General features: G+C 38.5%; 1 protein-coding gene across 3 annotated transcripts in view; it reads right to left on the bottom strand.

The window, feature by feature from the left end:
• The window catches only part of GALNT1 (polypeptide N-acetylgalactosaminyltransferase 1), a 98,154-nt gene that overhangs the window by 13,540 nt on the left and 64,227 nt on the right, over positions 1–20,387 (bottom strand). For all 3 annotated transcript variants that reach the window (XM_087819043.1, XM_087819042.1, XM_087819041.1), the window contains 6 exons: positions 16,784–16,950; positions 11,113–11,320; positions 7,705–7,875; positions 5,545–5,662; positions 4,099–4,279; positions 2,883–3,022 (listed from right to left, as the gene is read on the bottom strand). In XM_087819043.1, coding sequence (XP_087675169.1) covers positions 2,883–3,022; positions 4,099–4,279; positions 5,545–5,662; positions 7,705–7,875; positions 11,113–11,320; positions 16,784–16,950 — 985 coding nt within the window. The remainder of the gene's footprint in view (positions 1–2,882; positions 3,023–4,098; positions 4,280–5,544; positions 5,663–7,704; positions 7,876–11,112; positions 11,321–16,783; positions 16,951–20,387) is intronic.

Here is a 20,387-nt window from a genome sequence, read left to right as displayed (position 1 = left end):
CCTCTTCCTTTTCTCCCTAGATCCCTTGAAGCCATCACGGATTTTGTCCCTACCAATCTCCACGGGAACCCTCCTGACACAGTAAGATGGAGCACACCTACCACTCCTCCCTTGCCAATCCAATGACAGTCCTCAGTACTTGTCTTACGCAACTTCTCTGCAGCATTTAACAGTCAATCATTCCCTTTCTTGAAACAAGTCCTTCACCCAGAATACTCTTTCCCCAGAAATTAATATGGCTCGCACATTCAATTCCTTCAGATCTCTGCTCAAAAACTACCTTATAGGGGAAGACTTTCTCAACTACCCTACATGAAACAGCACCACTACTCATTAGCACCAGTCATTCTCTATCTCTTTTCCCTTACAACACCTGGCATACCGTGTATTTAAAAAACAAATCTTCCTCCAGAGATTGTAAGACCCACAAAAACACTGCCGTATTCCCGGTACTTATAACAATACCTATCACATAGCAGCTACTCAAATATTTGTTGACTGAATGAAAGGAATGAAGAGGGACAACCTCCTACAAATTGGGGGTAACTTTTCCTGAGTGTCAGGAAGATTCAATCCTGGCATGGGGTTGGTTGTTGCCCTGTCCACACATATCATTAGTTGCTGCTGTGACTTACAAAAGGACATTTTATCAATTTCTGTTGCAGAAAGGTTGGATTTCCCCCCCTCCTATGTGGCTTCATGTGCTTTCTCTAAGTTAATAACTAAAAGTTTAGAAAGACTTACAATGAATTGCAGATTGACCCAGTTGGCAAAATTCCTTTATATAAGCAATGACCGTCCACATACTTTTCTCTAGGCTATTAAAAAAATGGTGGTCGTAAGCAGCTAAAGTGATTTATAAGCCACTACTGGATTGAGACCAGAAAACTGAAAATTACCGCCTTGACCTAATAAAGAGAGGGATCTGGGGAGTTAGAAGATTATTGAGAAAGGACACCTAGAATCTTTATGGCCCACTGATTTGGGGTATTACACTGCAGTAAAGGAGAAACACTACTCAGGGGGACATAGCAGCACAGTACTTCTGCTCCAAGTAGGGGGAAAACAGTGAAATTGCAAAAGTCCTATTTTTGAGGCCATGGAAGCAGTTAAGACGAGGTGAACTCTAATTTCAGAAAGGGAAGAGTCCTTGCCAATGAGAGCTGACCATCACAGTTGTCTTCCTCTTCGAGGTCATTTGCTAATGGTGCAGGCAGAGGACAGGCCATGGCCTGAAAAAGTGCCTTTCCCCAGGGAAAGATCACAGTGGTGATTTGGTTATGTGAGGCTGGCAGGACAAATAAAAAACTAGAGGGGCCCCAAATTTAGGGACATTTGCTGAGTTCTGGGTGGGCCGAAAGCTGGGGCTGGAAAACAGAAATCTTCCACAAATTCCTGCTAGACGGAAAACCTGCAAAAATTAACATTGGTCTTTCCCCTCAGTAAGGTAGAAGGGTAAAGTGCTATCCTAAAGAAAGGCAAAACTTTCAGAGTTGAGGAGACAGAGATCCTGGCATGCGATTACTCGAAACCCTGGAAGACCAGACCTAAGAAACATAAATGGGCCAGAAGTGAACCGAGGTTTTCCATATTGTAACCTAGCCCCAACTAGCTCAATCCTTGTTATAGGTTGAACTGTATCCCCCAAAATTCATATGCTGATATCCTAACCCCTGCTACCTTAGAATGTGATGCTATTTGGAGACAGGGTCTTTACAGAGGTAATCAAGTAAAGATGAGGTCCTTAGGGCGGTCCTTAATCTAATATATCCTTATAAAAAGGGGAAATCTGGAGAGAGACACGCACACAGAAGAAAAGCATTTGAAGATAAAGGTGGAGACTGACAGCAAACCACCAGAAGCTGGGGAGAGGCAGAGAACAGCTCTTCCTCACAGACCTGAGAAGGAAGCAAACCTACCTACACCTTGATCTCAGATTTCCAGTCTTCAGAACTGTGAGACAATAAATTTCTATTGTGCGAGCTACTCAGTTTGTGGTACTTTTTTATGGAAACCCTAAGAAAGTAACAGACTCCTTGACTTGATCAGACCCCTGGGCTAAAAAGAAGGACCGACGTGGATTTCCTATGCACAGAGCACAGTGTTGGCTGGGAGGTGGAGGGACACTAGGAATACTGAAGACAGGGACACAAGAAACAGTTTCTTGGGACCATCCTGGTAATTATACCAGAGAAGGTAAGAAGACAAGTCTCTCTCACACCAAACCCTGTACTATGGGCACCCATAAGGACACAAAGGCCAAATTCCAGAGCACAACTAACTGCATTAACTAATTATAAGCATTAATAAGGACATTATTTCAGGTTTCAAGAAAATCTGCTGCTGAATTATAAGAGCAATAACTAAAGCATCATCAGAAACAAACATGCTTACCACCATTCTTTCCGATGCCCCTACTCAAACAGATTCAGAACTCACAAATGAAAAAAAGAGTGCTAAAAATACAATTAATTATAAATGCTCTTGCAAGTTTCCTTGTTAGTTTTTTACACTTTATCTTTACTTTGAAATTCCTCAAGTTTTGATTTGGGTTAACTGACACTAGGAATATACAATTTCAACTAAATGGGTCAGTTTGTTAAAACAAGTCTATGGAATACACTAATATGTTGTAACAAGAGTTCAACAATGAAAAAGGCTAGAGGTAGAACATTCTTATTTTAAGAAAATATAACATGATAAAACAGTAACGAGGTTTCAAGTTATAATGTAGACTGTGTCGATTAAGAAGAATTTCCCCCCACTTGTGGTTATGTAATTTTAATATGAAGGTAACTCCTCACTGGAAGTATAACCTCTACTGATTTTTATATATAAGTGAGAATGTAATAACCACATTGAATACATTTTTTTTTTTTTACCTCTCCCAAAGAGAAATAGTGACGTGGAATCTGTGAATCAGGATAAATATTCTCTAGGTACCAAGAGAAAGGTTTGCATTGGAGTTTGTGTCTTAGACCAAGTCTTGATGCTATATCTCCGTAATCTACCTTCGTAACACCTGTTAAAAGAAATGAGTGACTGAATTATTAATGTTCTATTGGGTAGAACATTTCTATTTATGTATTACATCTAAGCCAGAGGAATGGGAAAAGTACCATTTTGGTGATGTGTGACTATACAAAAGTGATATACCATAAATCCACTTTCCAAAGTATAAAACAAAGAAATATATTAGTATATACGTTTTTCAAAGAAAAATTAAACTTATGTGAGAATGATATACATGCTAATAATAATACAAATATGTTATATGGGATCAGAAAATTTTAATGTTAAGGCAAAAACAAAAATCAAGTTTAGCCCAAACACTGAACAGAAATTAAATAGAACAATTGTTTCCAGGCAGGTCTCTCTCACACAACTCACTGAATTGTGTGCCCTGCCACCCAACAGCCTTGTATAATTAAGAACTGAGGATGGAATGGTAACGCTGAGAGGCAGGTTTATAGCTGATGGAATAGCTATTCCCACAAAACTAAAGAGCAAAGAAAAGTTCCAGGAGAACAATCCCTTGAGGCATGCTACTACTGGGCTCTGCACTGGCCTTGAGATTCTCAGCACTTTCATATCCATGTTAAATGTCACAGTTAGGTTAACACACACACAGGTAACACCTGGACTAACAGTAATTTCTGCAGTAGTGACCTGGGTAATTTATTATTGTTAATAATGTATTATACCAGGCATTCTGCTAAATGCCTTTTTTTTTTTTTTAAATCCTTTACCCCAGGATATGTTTTAATTGGTTTTTAGAGAGAGGAAGGGAGAGAAAAACATAAATGTGAGAGAAACATCGATTGGTTGTCTCCCCGTATGTGCCCTGACTGGGGATCGAACGAACCCACCACCTTTTTTGGTGTACGCAGTAACGCTCCGACAAACTGAGCCACTGGTCAGGGCTGCTGAGTGCTTTTTATACTGTGTGTGATTTCATTTATGTCTTATAATGACTTATGTAGGTGTTTGGACTCTGCTCAAAGCCTTTTTTCTACCTCTTCTTACCTCTCCTCAGAAGGCATTAGGATCAGGGACAAGAAAGTTAGTCTTGTATTTCTAATGCAGAATGATGCTAACCTGGAGAAATTATATAGAAGAAATTCTTGAATTCATCCATCCACACTTCTGCGAGTCGTCTGTTATTTTTATTAATAATCTGTCCTGTGCCTCCTGGAAACGTGTAAGGTGTAGCTTTCCGAAACACATGTCCAACATGTGAGCAAGTAACGATCTCCAAAGTTCCTCCACATTGCCAAATCTGAACACAACACCAAAGAAGACTAGATTTAAACACTGATAGCTTAAAAAGAAATTTGTTCACACTCGTTGAGTTTCATACTTGGAATTTCACAGAATCAAGGGCATATAGTAGAGCTCCTGATATATGGTCATAAAACCAGCGCCGCCTCAGGAGCAAACCTTTCTCTGTTTGGTTCTGATTAAACCAGAAGGTGAAGGTTAATTTCAGAAAAGATAGGTTAAAGGCTAAATACAGAAAAGACATGAGGTCTAGAGCACTGTTTTCCTAACTGCAGACCACGACTCATAAAAGGATCATAAATTCAAATCTGATGAACTGCAACCAGTACTTGCTAACAAGGACATACTGTTTCATGAAATGTTTGTTTTGTGTGTTGTGTGTGTATAATGAATAATGTATATATTAATATGGTTCACGGTCAAAACTCTGACCACAGAGTACTCAGCCAGAGTCCTATCTGTTCCTCCTTCCCCACCTCCTTCCCCAAACCTGTGTCATAGCCTGTACATTAAATAGAAAGGACCTAGGACTCTAAACTGGATCTCTCATGAGTTATTCAGTGAGACAGTGATAACACACTCTGCTGTCCTTGTGAGCATAAAACAAAAAGGGGATAAAAGACAGATCAAGTATTGTTTCACATCCTTAATGAAATTATCCTTTTGGTCCTTTCAAAATACATTTTTTCATAAGCTAAAAATCTACCAACTGCTTACAATTAAAACTTATTTTGAAAAGTTGAGATTTTGTTAAATATTCAGTGTGCCTACTTTAACATTTTTCCAGGATCATAAAATGATAAAGCCGGATAGAATCTCAAAGGTGACTGAGAGTCCAAACCTCTCCTCTGTAAGACATGCACTAGGGAAGCCAGTTGGTTTCGATTACAGTGCAGTTCACTGTGGTTTCCACTATAAGCTGTGCATCCAAAAATTGATTATGTTTAGAAATACACAATGTCATTTACATAATATGCTGATTATTTTTAGAGCTTGAATTACTTCCTTGAAAATAACAGAAATTAAAAATAAATAGGGAATCCTGAATACGTTTTATAAGTAGACTATTAAGATAACTGGATTATTAGCTTAAAATAGTTTATAATGAACTCTTAATAGTATTACCAACCTTTTGTGGAATGAAAGCTCTGAAGTCTGGTTAAACTCATACTAGATTCATTTTCTTATTTAGCAATAACATGAATAATTAAGGGATATCCTTATTTGAGGTTAAATGGATTACTTTTTGCAAAGGGAACTTACCCTAAAGGAAATTTCTAGGTTTTCTCCTCCCCAAATATCCATTCCAGCATCATATGTTCCAATTTCCTGAAAGTAATCTCTGTCTATTGAAAAAAGGCCTCCTGCCATTGTGGGCGTCCTGAAATTCAATCATAATACTATACCGTTAACTAACAATTTAAAATTTACAATCAGTTTTTGTTAAGTTATTTAGTAACTGTTTATAACTACAGAATAAATGCTTATTCCCACACTCTTCAGGAATGTTCCTACCCCCCCCAGGGCTTTCTTTGTTTTTATGCTGTGTTATTTGGTTTCTAGACATGGCCTGCGCCCTGGTGATACTGTCACGGCTTTTGCAGGGACATCCATCTCTCTAGCCCCAAGGGCTCTTCCTGTCTTTAGAACCTTTAGTGGTCCTCAGGTTCTGAGCATCCATCCAAAAACTCCTGAAATTGAAGCTACCTCTAAAAATCCTCCCTGAGAGTGCACCTACTCCCTAGTTCCTAGCAACTATGTTAACCCACTGGACTCATGTTAGCAACTTGAACACACCAGGTTCTAGGGCAGCAAACGTTGTGGTAAATGTTGCAAAGCCGTAAGATTAAACGGGATGAAAACAACATGGCCCTTTCCACATACCTAACAGGAACCTTTGAGGAAGGGAGACGAATACGTAAAGGATAAAATCTATACATTCTTCTAAGGGGATCATCATCCTGACCAAGTATGGTATATCCTCTGCAGAAGAGGAGCCTAGTTCACCAAAACATGGCCCACATGTGCAGTGCAGGTGGGAATAGGTGGAATTAAGCAGAGAAATGGTAATCAAGGAGATTTTACTGAACAAATACCAAACACCTTTTTTCCTTCAGAATGAGTGTGAAGAAAAATAGGCTCCAACTAGGAGGAAATTAAGTTCTAGGGAAGCACTATGGAGGTTACACTTTAGGATGAATAGGCCACCTCTGTTACTCTAAAATGTACTCATTCCATGCCCTAGTGAGAGTGGCACATTTGCTTGCCCAGTAAAAATAGCTGTTTCCACAAAAAAGTTAGGACTTATTTTTATTTTAGAAGAGAAAAAGAAAGAGAAAATCGAGTATCGTAGGAGTCAAAGAAAATGGGCGAACATCCAGTTATTTAGCACAGGGCTTTCTTGACCTGGGTTTTGGGGTATCTCTAAGTTTCCTAGAATTATGCAAACAGAAGATATAGCATATATGTGCAAACCCCCTCCTTAGAGGAGACATAGCATTTATCAGATTTTTCAAAGAAGTCCATCATTCACAAAATGTTTAGGAACACTTGGCTTAGTTGGTGATATGACCAGTCAGCAAAAGAGCAGGAAAATCCCTTTACTAGGACAGATCTCAAACTGGCTAGGAGAAAAGAGAATTATTGAAACCTCTCTTGTACTTTGTCAGAAATGAACTTGAATTCAAGAGAAGGCAGATCTGAGAAGCTCAGGATAGAAGAAGCTAAAAAGCCTGGTTCTGAAGGAACTCTGTTACTCCAGAAACAACAGGCTGATGCAACTGGGATAAATCCTGGAAAGCTCAAGGTCTCAATTTAAAGATTTTGAATAGCAGGAAGATTTTTATCACTACCTGGAAAAAAAAAAATCTATGACCAAATGTAGAACAAAAGAACATTCAGGAGTGCATTAATAAAAGTTCATTTTTAGGTGTTTTTCAATTCTAGTTCTTTTTATATTTAAAACAAGCTTTTTAACCTTACCAGTCAGTAACTATCATCCAGATGGTGCCAGTCTGAATTTAAAATCTTACATTTTGGTACAAGGACCCAGTTTTAAGTAATATTTTCATAAAGTAACACTTATAACTAAGGGGTAGTTTGATTCAAGTTCACTATTATCCTTAACTGAATTAAAGCACAAATCTGACATATATTTGTAAAATGTTGTTCACATAGGAATGAAAGAGTATATGTATGTCACCATCATTTCTCAAGTGCACTAGATTTATATAAACAAAACTTCTAATTTTATTAATTGATCAGGGGGAAAATCCCTCTTTAAAGTAATGATATATATGAAAGATGGTACCCATATGCTTCATGTTTCTCATAATACACTTATAATCCTTATAATATGATTCCCAAAGCTTCACAATGCCCTGCCAGTAACACTCTACGGAAAATGTTTGACAAATTAATTACCTGACAGGAAGAGTCCGATCACCTTTCCTTCTGTCCATTTCTCTTTGGGGAACAGGATACCAGCGAAAATTGAGCTTCCAGTTGAATCCGCCATAGGTCATATCAGAACCTGCCATGTACTCAAAGGTATCATCACTGATCACATCAATGATGGGACACACCACCGTTTTCCTAAAATCATAAAGGCAAATTTAAAACCCTTTTAAAACTTTCCTTTTTGAGGCCTACTATAACAGTTGCCTACTAAGTGTTTTTAAAATAAAAATACATTCTATGACTGTTAAAGAGAATAGTGAAAAGATTTCCTGCTACATCCTACCAAGCTAACATCATAATTATCACATTTATTTATAACTTGTTGATAACCTTCCATCCCTTTTTCATTCATACTGTTACATATTTGCCATCAAACTGCCACATCTGTATTTTCACTGTAAGCATTGCTGAAAACATTGTTGCCTCAGGCATTTTCAATGCATAACTAATTGGCCATAAAAAAGATAAAATCACAACAATTAAGAGACATCAAAACATAAAATATAATGAAACAGGAATAACAAAATTTTTAAAACCTTGTTGGAAATGTGTGTAGATTCATGGCAATACTGTGCAAATAACTGATTTTATATTGTGGATTTGACCTGTGGGAAATGTGGGTTCAACTCTGCGACCTCAAAGAGGGCTCTCAGTCTCTTTCTCCTCCCAATGTACTGTTTCAAAATAAGAAACAAACTCTTGAGGCAAATCACTGTCATCTGAAAGAAATGCTAACTATTTTAAGACCACCACCACATCTACTCGTCACTGTATAGAACATTGGAGGGCTAGCTAAGATTTATATATAATATAAAAATGGGAGTAATTGCAAGAACTTTGTCAATGGGGAAATGAAACCAACCAGCCAAATAAATCAATCAAAACTGCTAAAAAGTTATTTTATCTTTTTTACTAAAGTTGACTGATTCATCAATGGAGAAATGAAATCAATCAAAAAAACAAAACTGCCTTATAGCCAATTAGTTATGCAGAAAAATTATTTTTCTTTATAGAAAAAAACACATCACCTGCAGCTGACAGCACCTGTTTTTTTCCTTGCTGATCCTTATGCCCTGTATTTCCTGTATCAATCTGAAACCTAAGGCTTCTAATCATCCTGAGGAACAGCGCTAATGCAGGGAATCCTTATTTTGCTCCACACCTTTTAAAAAATACTTCCAACATTTCTCCATTAATATGATGTTTGCTTGCTAAGGTTTTGTTGGGCTTTTTTAAAGCTGTCCTTTCTCAGATTAGTAAATTTCCATTTTATAAGTTTGCTAAGTAATTTTAATTATAAATGGACTCTTTTACTGTATCTACTAAAGTGGTCAGAGTTTTAATGAAAGATAATCACAGTTGCAGAAATACGTTAATGGGGTGTATTATGTGAATTGGTTTCATATTAAACTAAACCAATTGGTTATGATATATGTGTAAGTCCATATAAAATATTATACATATTAATACACGTGTATATATAACACATATGACCCCCAACCCCCTCAGCTGGACTGTTTGCTGGTACTGTGATGTTTCTGTATTAGCATTCATGAGCACGTTTGAATAATCTGCAACGTCTTTTCTGGTTTTCCTATCAAGGTTATACTAGTTTCATAAAAAGAGTTGAGTTGGCTCTCTAGTTTTCTATGTTCTGTTTATAAATTCTGAGGAGAGCTCTGCTGCCCCTGCGCCGCCCCATACCAAGGTGGAAACAGGTCCCGCTGTCTTTGGGGTGGTGGGATTTGTTTCTCCTCACTTACACTGAGGCACAGATGTGGGGATCCTAGCTTTACACAGGAGTTTGCTATTCATTTCCCACCTTACGTAGGGGGTAGGCCTTGTCTCCTATTCTGTCTTTCAAGGCAGAAGCTCAGGGTCCCCCCAAGTTCAGCAAAAACTGTACAAGTGAAAGCTGGCTTTAGTGTCTGAACTGCTCACTCGTTCTCACTTTGTTTTGAGATCTACAAAATTTCTTACTTGCTGCCAAGGCAGTGATGCATTTAAAACCGGGGTTTTTTTGGATTTTACCCAGCATTTTAGCTTTCCAGCTGGAAAAGTTTTCCGGGATCCCTAATCTACCATACAGCCCAAACTGAAGCTGTTGTGACTATTTCAGGCAATTCACCCTTCCTATTTTTGTTGTTACCTCACTGCTTCTCTCCACAGGTCCAGGCTCCTGCTTCATAAAGGCTATATGTTGTCTTTATGCAAGCAAATATTTCCCAAATCAGTCATCTATTACTTATAGAAAACAGTGTACAGAGATATTTTGTTCCTTCTTCAGGCAATGTTCTTCCTACAGCTGCTATATCTTATCCCCCCCAGCGCTGGTTTTTCCTATTCATCTTTGAATGGGGAGAGAGGTAAGTCCAGCAAGTGCTAACAAACAGAATAGATGTAATGGCTTTGACTTGCACTGTGCTTCACTTGACTAGTAAAAGTTTAGCCTGTTAAAATCTAGACCCCAAGGTTAAGTTGACATAGACAGGCTTTAGCTCAAACTGTGATGACAAACAGAAATTCAACTAACAGAGGTCTAGCAGGCTGAAGCTGGGTGCTCTCCTGATACATAAAATAAGGCAGAGCCCAGCAGACCATTCTTTCAAAGTGTGCATTATGGCCCTGGCCCGGTGGCTCAGTTGGTTGGAACAGAGAATTGTCCCGTACACCAAAAGGCTGCGGGGATTTAATTCCTGCTCAGGGCACATACCTAGTTTGCAGGTTTGAGCCCCAGCCGGGGCGTGTATGGGAGGCAACCAATTGATGTTTCTTACACTGATGTTTCTGTCTGTCTCTGTCTCTCCCCCTCCCTTGCTCTCTCTAAAAAATCAATAAAAACATATCCTCGGGTGAGGATTTAAAAAAATAAGTAAAAAATGTGCACTATGAAAGACTACAACAGTGGGCATCCACAGCTCCCAATGCTCCTCCTGTATTGTTTAAGATTATAGTCCTTTTCAATATGCAATTAAGCATTTCAGGATGTAACACGTATCTCCCCACCCTTCTTCTTGCAGTTCCAGTAAGCATGCAGAGATGGGATGACCTGCCTGCCCGGTGTTGGCTTTACAGAGTAGGGACAAGTAAAGGGTTTTATCCTACCTTCCCTGAGTTCACTGTCCGTCTGTTCTGCTCCCACTCAGTGAACAGAATACATACACAGTATACTCTTAACAACAAGCTTCCTAATCCATCCTCACTAACAGGACAGTTTGCAAACATCCCAGACTTTAGAATGTGCTCTTCTTCATGGGTATTTTAAAGGAAACTTCAGAGGAAATTGTTTTTGTATTTATTCACAAATACAACTTACCATATAGTTTAGGACAAATGCACTGAAAAACAAGTTTATGGACTCCAAAAAATTACCTGTCTTGTTTGATCCTTGCTAAGAGAGGCTCCAGCCATCCCACTGTGCACTCACAGTGAGCATCTAAGAAAGTGATCACTTGGCCTTTAGACACAGCAGCTCCTTTTAATCTGGCTCTGATCAATCCAGAACGTTGTTCCATTCGAATTACATGAACTGGTACTTTTAATTTTTTCACATAACTCTCTAGAGGTCTTTTCAAAAAGTCTGAAAAATTAACAAAACAAAAATAACATGAAAAATCTGTGACCTGGCATGATCTCGATGGAAAGCAATTTTGATCTGCAATATTCATTCAACACGCACTTAACGAGCACTTTCAGTAAATTGTGAGGCTCTCTGACTCATAATCCCACTTTGCTATAGGGAGCCTTTTTATTTCCTGAGAGAAAATACTAGGGCTGCCTCTAACTTATTATACAAGGAATTAGGAAAGAGGATTTGGGTTCAGGCTCAATCAAAGATGGACACGTTACCACATTTCTCTAAGTGATTCTTAGGCTCAATTTTGCTTTTTCTAATCATGCTTAAGGATCAGGAACAGAAAGAATATAGTTCAAGAGCATTAAATCCAGAACGCAACAGAGAAAAGGAACAGAATATGTAATAGCTGTTAGAGTTAGAAAATTGTGGATTTCTTCAAAGATAGAAACTAATTGTCTTATTGATTACTACAGTCTTTGATTAATAGTTCTTTTATCAGGAGGTAGAAAGTAAGGACAAGTTCAGAAGAGAAATGCTGGATTGTAACTGCAAGACCAAACAGAGATCCTTAACAGACAAGTAGGTCTCAGTAAAAACAGTTTTAAGAGGAAAGGGCAAGTGAAGAGGGAAAAGGGAAAGGGAGAAAAAGTGGGCATATGGAATTAAAAGCTATCCTAGAGCAGTGCAGATAGTGTATGACCCTAAACCACGGATATCCTGCCTCCAAAGTACATAATTGACTTTAAAGAGTAGACAAGGCTCAGCTTCCTCAAAGTAAAGAGAAAGAATTCTTCAGATCAGGTTATTTCATGGTATTTATGCCAGAGGAGCTATTGATGATGGTATGGCCAACTGTCCTTCCAACTACTCCCCACACAATAGGTACACTTTCTTTATAAAGAGAATAATCTCTCTAGGGAAGGAAAAACTTGAGATGGAATTACTGAGACGTCAATGACTGGCTTTGTCCCACAGGACTCCAATTATGGGAAGGTCACATATAAATCAAGCTGTACATATTAAGGGGATCTCTAAGCACTGAAAGTGGGGATCCAAAGGGCTTCTTATATAGTGGAGAGGGAAAGACAAAGAGGAGTGAAATGGTTCTTGTCTGTTTAATTGGCAAGAAGACCAGAATGACTCAATACTGAAATAACTAGGGATATGATAACTGTGACAGAGAGAGGCCTGTGTCCCACTACACCAGAACAGCCATTGCTGCTACTGTATTTCCTAATATATTTGAGCTAAAAAGAGTATCTGAGAAATATCTGGAATAGAACTTCTACTTGATCACCACTGTGATTATATGAACCAAACTTAGGGTCAGAAAGATATACTTTGACTCTGAGTAAAAAGGTGAGGGTAGTGCCAATCCCAGAGAAAAGCAACATTTTACAGCAGTAGCTATCATTTGTGTTTGTTTAGCACAATGGAAGGCTTTTTACAAATTTGATATCATTTAATACAAAGACACTAGGAGATTGTCACATATTTTAGACATGAAAATGAGGCTCAATATTAAATGAACTGATAATCAAGGTGACACAGCTTGTTAAGGGGTTAATTCAAGATTCAAAGCCATGTCTGCCTGACTTTGAAGCCCATCTTTTCATTCATTGTAAGAAATTCTTGCAGGAAGCTACAGAGAGAACAATTTGCGACTGTGGAATCATTTGATTTGACAAACACTTGAATTTCTTTATGTCCAGAGTTTGATAGACTCTCCTGTGGAAGGGTATGAGCTATATTCTAGTACTTTACACCAGTCATAGCTGGGTGTGTCATCAACAGTGTGTCTCCCAATATGTTTTCGCCAAAATACCAGACAGTTTAAAGTGCTTCTTAAGAATCAAAGCAATCTAAGTCCTGAATCGCACATGTTTGAAGGCTATAATACGCTGTCCTGTCTACAAATAAAATGAAAAACACATGATTCTTTGGTCTGGTAGCTCAAAAAAGTTACTATTCCACAAATTTTCTTGACATCTTAGTTTGACATGTTTGTGGCTTTCATGCAATAATGTTAAGAAATAGGTGTCTTCTTAATAGTTGATACAGAATTATGAACTCAGGGCTGGTGGAGGATTAGTAACTATTCAAGCCTTATTTTATAAAAATGAGCACAGGGGGTGGAGGTAGGGTTAAGTGATTATGACTAGAAGCTACTATTGTCATCTAAAAATAAGAGAATGTTGTTTATTAGAATATATCTATAGCTGTTAGCCTATAAATGGATGCCTAGGCATCTCCCCATCAGGGAGTGTGGGGTTTCAGAACAGGAGTGACAGGGAAACTTTCACTGCTCATAGAAAATCTGAGAAATCTTAGCCAGAACTCTAGAGCTATAGAAAAAAAGAGCAAGGAATTTAGAGTCTAATAAATCTGACTCCTAATCCCTACTAAATAAGAGCCTCCCTTTCCTTTTGTGTAAAATGAAAAAAAAAACAGTATCATCTCAGATGAGGAACATTCTATCAGTTCTAAGTCTTATGATAACCTGAGATGACAATTACATAACTTCTGACATGAACTAGGGACTCGTCTAGACTGTCCTCATTAGAGACCCTGTAACAGTAAAGTTATAACAGACATAAAGTACAGAGCAGTTAAGAGGTCAAGCCCTTAGTTTATGCTAAGCCTCATTTTCTTCATCAATAAAATAGAGATAATTACAGAATCTACTCTACACTTCTTTAATAAATGGAGCTACTGACAACTCAATAGGTTAACTGAAAAATCAAGTATCCTGAGGCCATGAACAGACTGTGCAGGCTATACAACCTAATTAAGAAGCTTGAGCAGACAAGAAGTAAAAGCAAAGATAAACTGAATGGTAGATTACTCATTCATTCATTAAATAAATCTGTTTACTGAGTAACGGGCACTGTGGATGCTGAGGAGATAATGGTGAACAAACAGACCTGATGGAGTATAGAGTCTGTAGAGTCTAACTGGAGGATTGGGGGGAGGGGAGGGCAGGAGATAGTCATCAGCAGAAAGTGAACAATTAAACCTCTGGTGAGAGCTGTGGAGGAGGGCAGAGTCTTCCAAGACATGTTCACAGGGATAAAACCTGATCTTGGGAGGTCAAGGAAGGTCTCTCTAAATGTAACTTGATTCTGAGTGAACTTCTGAGCTGAGCAGTGGGGTGGGGTGGGCAGGGATGCTGCAGGACATGACTGAAGATGCAGCAAAAAGCCAGGCCACGGGGCCTCTGAGGGAAGACTTTAATGAGAGCAGTGGCATGATCAGACATGCATGTCTGAAAGCTCCCTCTGCGTGCAGCATGGTGAGCAGATGAGGTGGGGGTAAGAGTGTATATGAGAAGATGGGTTAGTATATTTCACCAGTCCAGGTGAGAAATGATGGTGCTTCAAGGTGTCTCATGAAGAAGAAAAAGCAGACTTAGAGAGTTACTTAAAAATAAAGAACTTGCTCTGTTCCTGGGCCCAACAGTTACCACCTAAACAAGAGAGCCAAAGAAAATTACATTAGATAATTCTCAATCTGGATAGCAAGTCTACAATTATAACCACAGGGACACAATGCTTAGTGGTTCCCAAATATCAGAAACGATGACATAAGCTCCTGAGGCTTTTTAGGCAGGAAGATAAAGGAGAAGCAGACCTCTTCTGGGGGCTTTGGGGAACACTTAGGGACCCTGCTGAGTGACTAAGACCCCCAAGTGGAGCAGTGAGGTAGATGTCTGCTTGCATGTTTTCTCTTACAGATTGAGGAAGGGGAAAAAATAACTGATTTATGTGAGTTTCTTTGTCACTTTTAGAGTTGTGGGCACATGTCTTTGTAATTAGGCCACATCCTACAAAAACTTACTATTCCACACAGCTTTCTCAGGCACCCAACAGAATAATAGAGAAACCAAAGGAGGAAATGGAAAACTAATTCATCTGAAGAAAAATATCTCTTCTTGAATACTTAATTTAGCAAATATCAACATATGGGTAAAACAAATACAAATCACTGTAGTAAAGATGTTTGTACAGATCGCTGCTTAAATGAACTTCAGTTAATTTTCTTAAAGGATTAACTCCTAGCAAACAATCCACACAAGGTTTATGTTTCTATTGTCAACAGTAATTATTTAAGTGTATTCTTAATTTATAACAGCTCTCATTAATTTTTACATTAATTGCATTATATATTATACTATTATTTAAATGTTTTGTATGATTATAAACTGTTTCCTTAATTAGAGTGGGGAGATAAAACTGTAAGGTATGTGACAAGGTAGGACTATAATTTATTATTCATTTATACCTCTATAATCTGGCAAAGTAATAAGATTTAAACTGTTATTAATGTGAAAATTGCTCCCAATAATTGGGATATGAAGTGATTAAATTTAATCATGGTTATATATATACACATTCAGTGTGGGCAATGGAAGGAGAAGATATAATACATGACTAAACTATTTTAGCAGATGTAATGAGAGATTAGGCAAGAGAGTTGAAGATACTAGTAAAAGAGGTTGAAATGATGGGTTATGAAGTTTAAGGCTGATCATGGAAGGGAGAGCCATTTTTTGTAGTTCCCTCCAAATTTTTCTCTTGTGAGCTTAAGAATATTGGGGGAACACATGACACCAATGATCTAAATAGGTGTGCTGGGGTGGAGGGGAAGCCTGGGAAATACTGGATAACTCTGAATTTAACAGATTGCTTTATTTGATGGACTAAGCAGAACCTTTTTCTACATTAGCTTGTAGTGTGAAATCTCCAAGAAAGATTTAGAATAAATAATGTTGGGCCAAGGTATTTTTAATTAATATACCTTTCCAAAAAGAGTATTTCATGAAACAGTTTGAGAGATTCTAAGTTCATGAAAAATTCTGAGATTGTTAGAAGAATATTTGGGCAGGAGTCACCATGGAGACTTATGACAGGTCAGGGTCATACACCACCTTTTCTTATGTTCCTTCGTCATCCTTTTCTGCACTTGCTATAGGTCGGTCCTGAACTTAGAAATGGAGTAAAATGGGAAAACCTAGGAACAATCTGGGGAACTAAAGCTCACCCACTAAGGCTTCATTTTGGGGTCACAGACACTTCCCACTGTACATGGAACTAAATTTCTCCATTCATGGCTCTAAATAAGATCCAGTCTCTTTCTAATAACTTGGGGCTGCAGCTTCCCACAGAGAAAATCCTAATAAAATTATGTGGATTTATTTACTATTCTGCATAAATGTTTATATTATATAGCATTTCTTTTTAAAAACAAGATTAAGATGAGACGCAAAAGCTAATTAAAGTAATATTTTAAGTTTCACAGTATGTAATTTTTTTTGCATATGTGAATGAGTCCAAATGCCACAAATATTTTTAGGATAAATTAGAAGTTTGTATAAAGTTATTAGGTTAAAAATGATAGCAAGTAGTTTTTTTAATCATTAATGACAAAAGGTGTAGCATATTATTGGTGTTACAATTTAAAATTTACCTCTTTCACTGGCATCATCTACTAGAACAATTTCTTCTAGCATGTGTCTTGGTGAGCGATTAATGACACTATGGACAGTTCGCAGAAGTGTGCTCCAAGCCTCATTGTGGAAAACAATCACCACACTTGTTGTAGGAAGATTATCTGGATACACCTTTGTTTTACACCTAGAGACAAAGCAAATGCCTTTATAAAAAGTGATTGTTAAGTTAGCACAGTGAATGAATCCAGACTAGAACGGGTAATGGAACAATAAAAACAGTTTGCTCTAGTGGTGGGAATCTTAGAAACTTTTTATTTATTTAAGTTTTGGTTAATGTTGCATGTTTAATAACTAGTACCTATTTAAAGTTATATGTTTAAATTAAAATTATTTTAAAGAGGTCAATTGTATTAAAGCTAGGTACATCTCCCTGAGGAACGTTTTCTGTTGATTCAATTTAATGGAGAATGTACTAAGGCTGTGTATCAATCCCAAACCAAATTTATCTCAAGAATCCAAATGGACAAAAAAAAAAAAAAACCAGAACCACTAGAATCTACACAATTTAATAATCTAAACAAAAATATACCTTCCACAAAGGAAGCACTAATATTCAGTGAGTATCTGTGGTGTTCTAGGCACTTAAGCTTCCTAATAATTCTGTGAGGTGCTTTGAAGCCACATTCACAGCTGGAAGCTGAGGACAGACACAGCCAGGGAGCAGCAGAGCCTGAATGAGGACTCCACAGACTAGAACTCCATTTGGTATGCTCTGCTTACCAAGTTCTCAATGCTGCCTCCTCCACACTGAAATATCAACATGCATCGTTTAGTAAAGACAGTGTCTAGAAATGCAGTCATCAGAAAGACCAAACACACAAAAAAATATATGCACACAGAATCAATGTATTAACTATGCTTCTAGCATGTTGTTTTAGGCAACATGGTCTCTCCCTTCAATCTAGTCAGCAAGATGAAACTACCAGGTAACAGGCCAGTAGAGAACAGTAACAGTAGCAAGTAACCAGATACCAAGGGATGTGCTTTAGAACATAAACACTCCTAAACAGTGCATATGGAACTCTTAGGTATCCCCAAGTTGTCACTGTTGCTCCAGCCTTCTCTTTCCACCTTTCTTCCTGCTCCCTAGCAACCTCCCCAAACCTGTGGTCTCTCCAGTCTCATCTGTTATTACCTGTCAATGGGAGTGAAGAAGGAAAGGAGGAGGAAGAGATGAGAAAAATATCAACAAAACCCCATTGGAGAAGCTGCCACAACAACTGTACTTACTGAAAGCGCCACCCTGGGGCTGCTGGTTGGCAGTGGGAAGAAAAAGAAAATGGAAGGGGAAGAAGCTGACATGGTCAAGGGGTTGAATAAAGGAGAAATGGAAAGGCGAGTTCACTAATAGGGGCCCCATCAGCACTGGTCCTCCTTCTCTCCAAGGAGAAAAGGGAAAACAAATAGCTTCCACTGTCCTCCTCATGAAATCCCATTTCAGCTTCTCCCATCCTCTTTACTCTTCCCAAGACCCTCTGTTCACAGAATGGTCTCCATCTCCTATTATTAGTAACCTCACTATTCAATGACTCAAAAGACCCATCACCTCATTCCCATGTCACAGTCCATTCCCCTCTCCTATGGTCACTCCAAGATCCACTACAAGGCCACCGTACAGCCTGCCACCCTGTCTACATTTCCCTGCCTCCAGGTCTGGGCTATGGAGGTGAGGCCAAAAGACTAGTTGTGTAGGCTATGGGATAATATGTCCTTAGCATTCCAAATAATTCTGAAAATCGTTTTCCATCAAAACACTTTTGTCACAAATGGTGACTACGTGTGTGTGTGTGTGTGTGTGTGTGTGTGTAAATAAAATATCATTAGTACTATGCTTCAGGCACATCATAGGTGAGCAAGCCAAGGCACTCACATTTTCATGGGAAGACGCATCCTGAAAGCCTCACAGCCTGCTTGAACAGGACTCTGAAGTCAGGACTGGCCTGGATACAGGTAACAGGGGTTCAGAAAAAGTTTCTGGTATTATTTAACTGAATCATATTAAGTCATATTTGATCTCTTTCCCCAAATTAATCCTATTTTTATTTTTTAAAATATATCTTTATTGATTTCAGGGAGAGAGAGAAACATCAATGATGAGAGTCACTGATAGGCAGGAGGCAGCTGGGGATCAAGCCCACAACCCGGGCTTGCGCCCCGACCCAGAATCAAACCCGGATCTCCTGGATCCGAGGTCGATGCTCAACCACTGAACCACACCTGGCTGGGCAATCCTACTTCTTATTATAGGAGAATTAGGAAGCAAAAAACAGCCAAGGTGACTAACAAAGCTGCTAGCTTACCAAAACAACAAGAACAAAACTGAGTGAGACACAAGGTGATTAGGCAACGCAGCGTACAGACAGCAGCGTGAGCCACGTGCTTGGCCCAAAGTGCACCGGGAGAAAACAGGAGCACCTGACACGGCAGGGTTTTTGCAGAAGAGAAATGATAAGCCAGATTTATTTCTTCGATAATATGTTCAAGAATTCTGAAATTCTATGGAAAGGAAGTAAGAACACTAGAAATAAAGAAGACTAAAATGGAAATTGTTCCCAATAGGATCGAAGAACCAAAGAAGAAAAGCAAATATTAGGATTTTAATAAAAAAGAAAATAATTTCCTAAATCAATTAAATTTAATCATTCAGAGAACATAAATTCACAAGTATTCTCTCAAAGCAAAATAGAAAATATATATAGAAAACATGGGGAAAAGCATGATAACAGATCTCAGAACAGATAAACACACATACCCTCCTCTACCTGGGAAAGCCACAAGACACTTAAGAAGAACCAAAGATCCTTTCAGCATTCTAGCTAAGCTTTTCCCATGGAGGGGCTACCTGTTCTTGCGGAGGTAAGAGTTGGGGATTGCTCTGGGGGTGGGGGACACAGAGCTGCTGATGAGCAGGAAGGCCACAGGCAGTGTTATGAAGCAGCTTTCACCTGCCCTGTCCCAACTGAGTCATTAATGAAAATTGGCCAGTGTAAGGTTGTACTACTTTTTTAAAAAAGTTATGTACAGCTTTGTGGGTTAGAAGCAGAGGGAATAGTCTTAACTTTTCATTGAAATAATATATATATATGTATATATATGAAAGCTGACAAATCCTAAGTATGTAGCTGAATGAATTTCCACAAAATGAAAGCATCAAGTGGTCAGCACTCAGCTGAAGAAACAGACTGTCACCAATACCCCAGAGACTTCCTTTGTGCCCATCAAGAATGTAGAGAGTTCCAACTGTCCTGCACCTTTGTCAGCACTTGATACTGTAATTTTTATTTTAGCTATTTTAAAATATATATTTTTTATTGATTTCAGAGAGAGGAAGGGAGAGGGAAACATCAATGATGAGAAAGTCATTGATCAGCTGTCTCCTGCACGTCCCCTGCTGGCGATCGAGCCCACACCCTGGCCATGTGCCCTGACCAGGAATCAAAACGCTATCTCTTGGATCCTAGGTTGATGCTCAACCACTGAGCCATGCTGGTCGGGCTATTTTAGCTATTTAAATAGGCATAAAGTGGTATCTCACTACAATTTTAATTGGCATTTCCGCAA

This window comes from Miniopterus natalensis, chromosome 7 (assembly GCF_054644295.1).
Source record: "Miniopterus natalensis isolate mMinNat1 chromosome 7, mMinNat1.hap1, whole genome shotgun sequence".
Lineage (NCBI taxonomy): Eukaryota > Metazoa > Chordata > Mammalia > Chiroptera > Miniopteridae > Miniopterus > Miniopterus natalensis.
The sequence above is the reverse complement of the archived record's forward strand: the minus strand, read 5'-3'. Positions and strand labels throughout refer to the sequence as shown.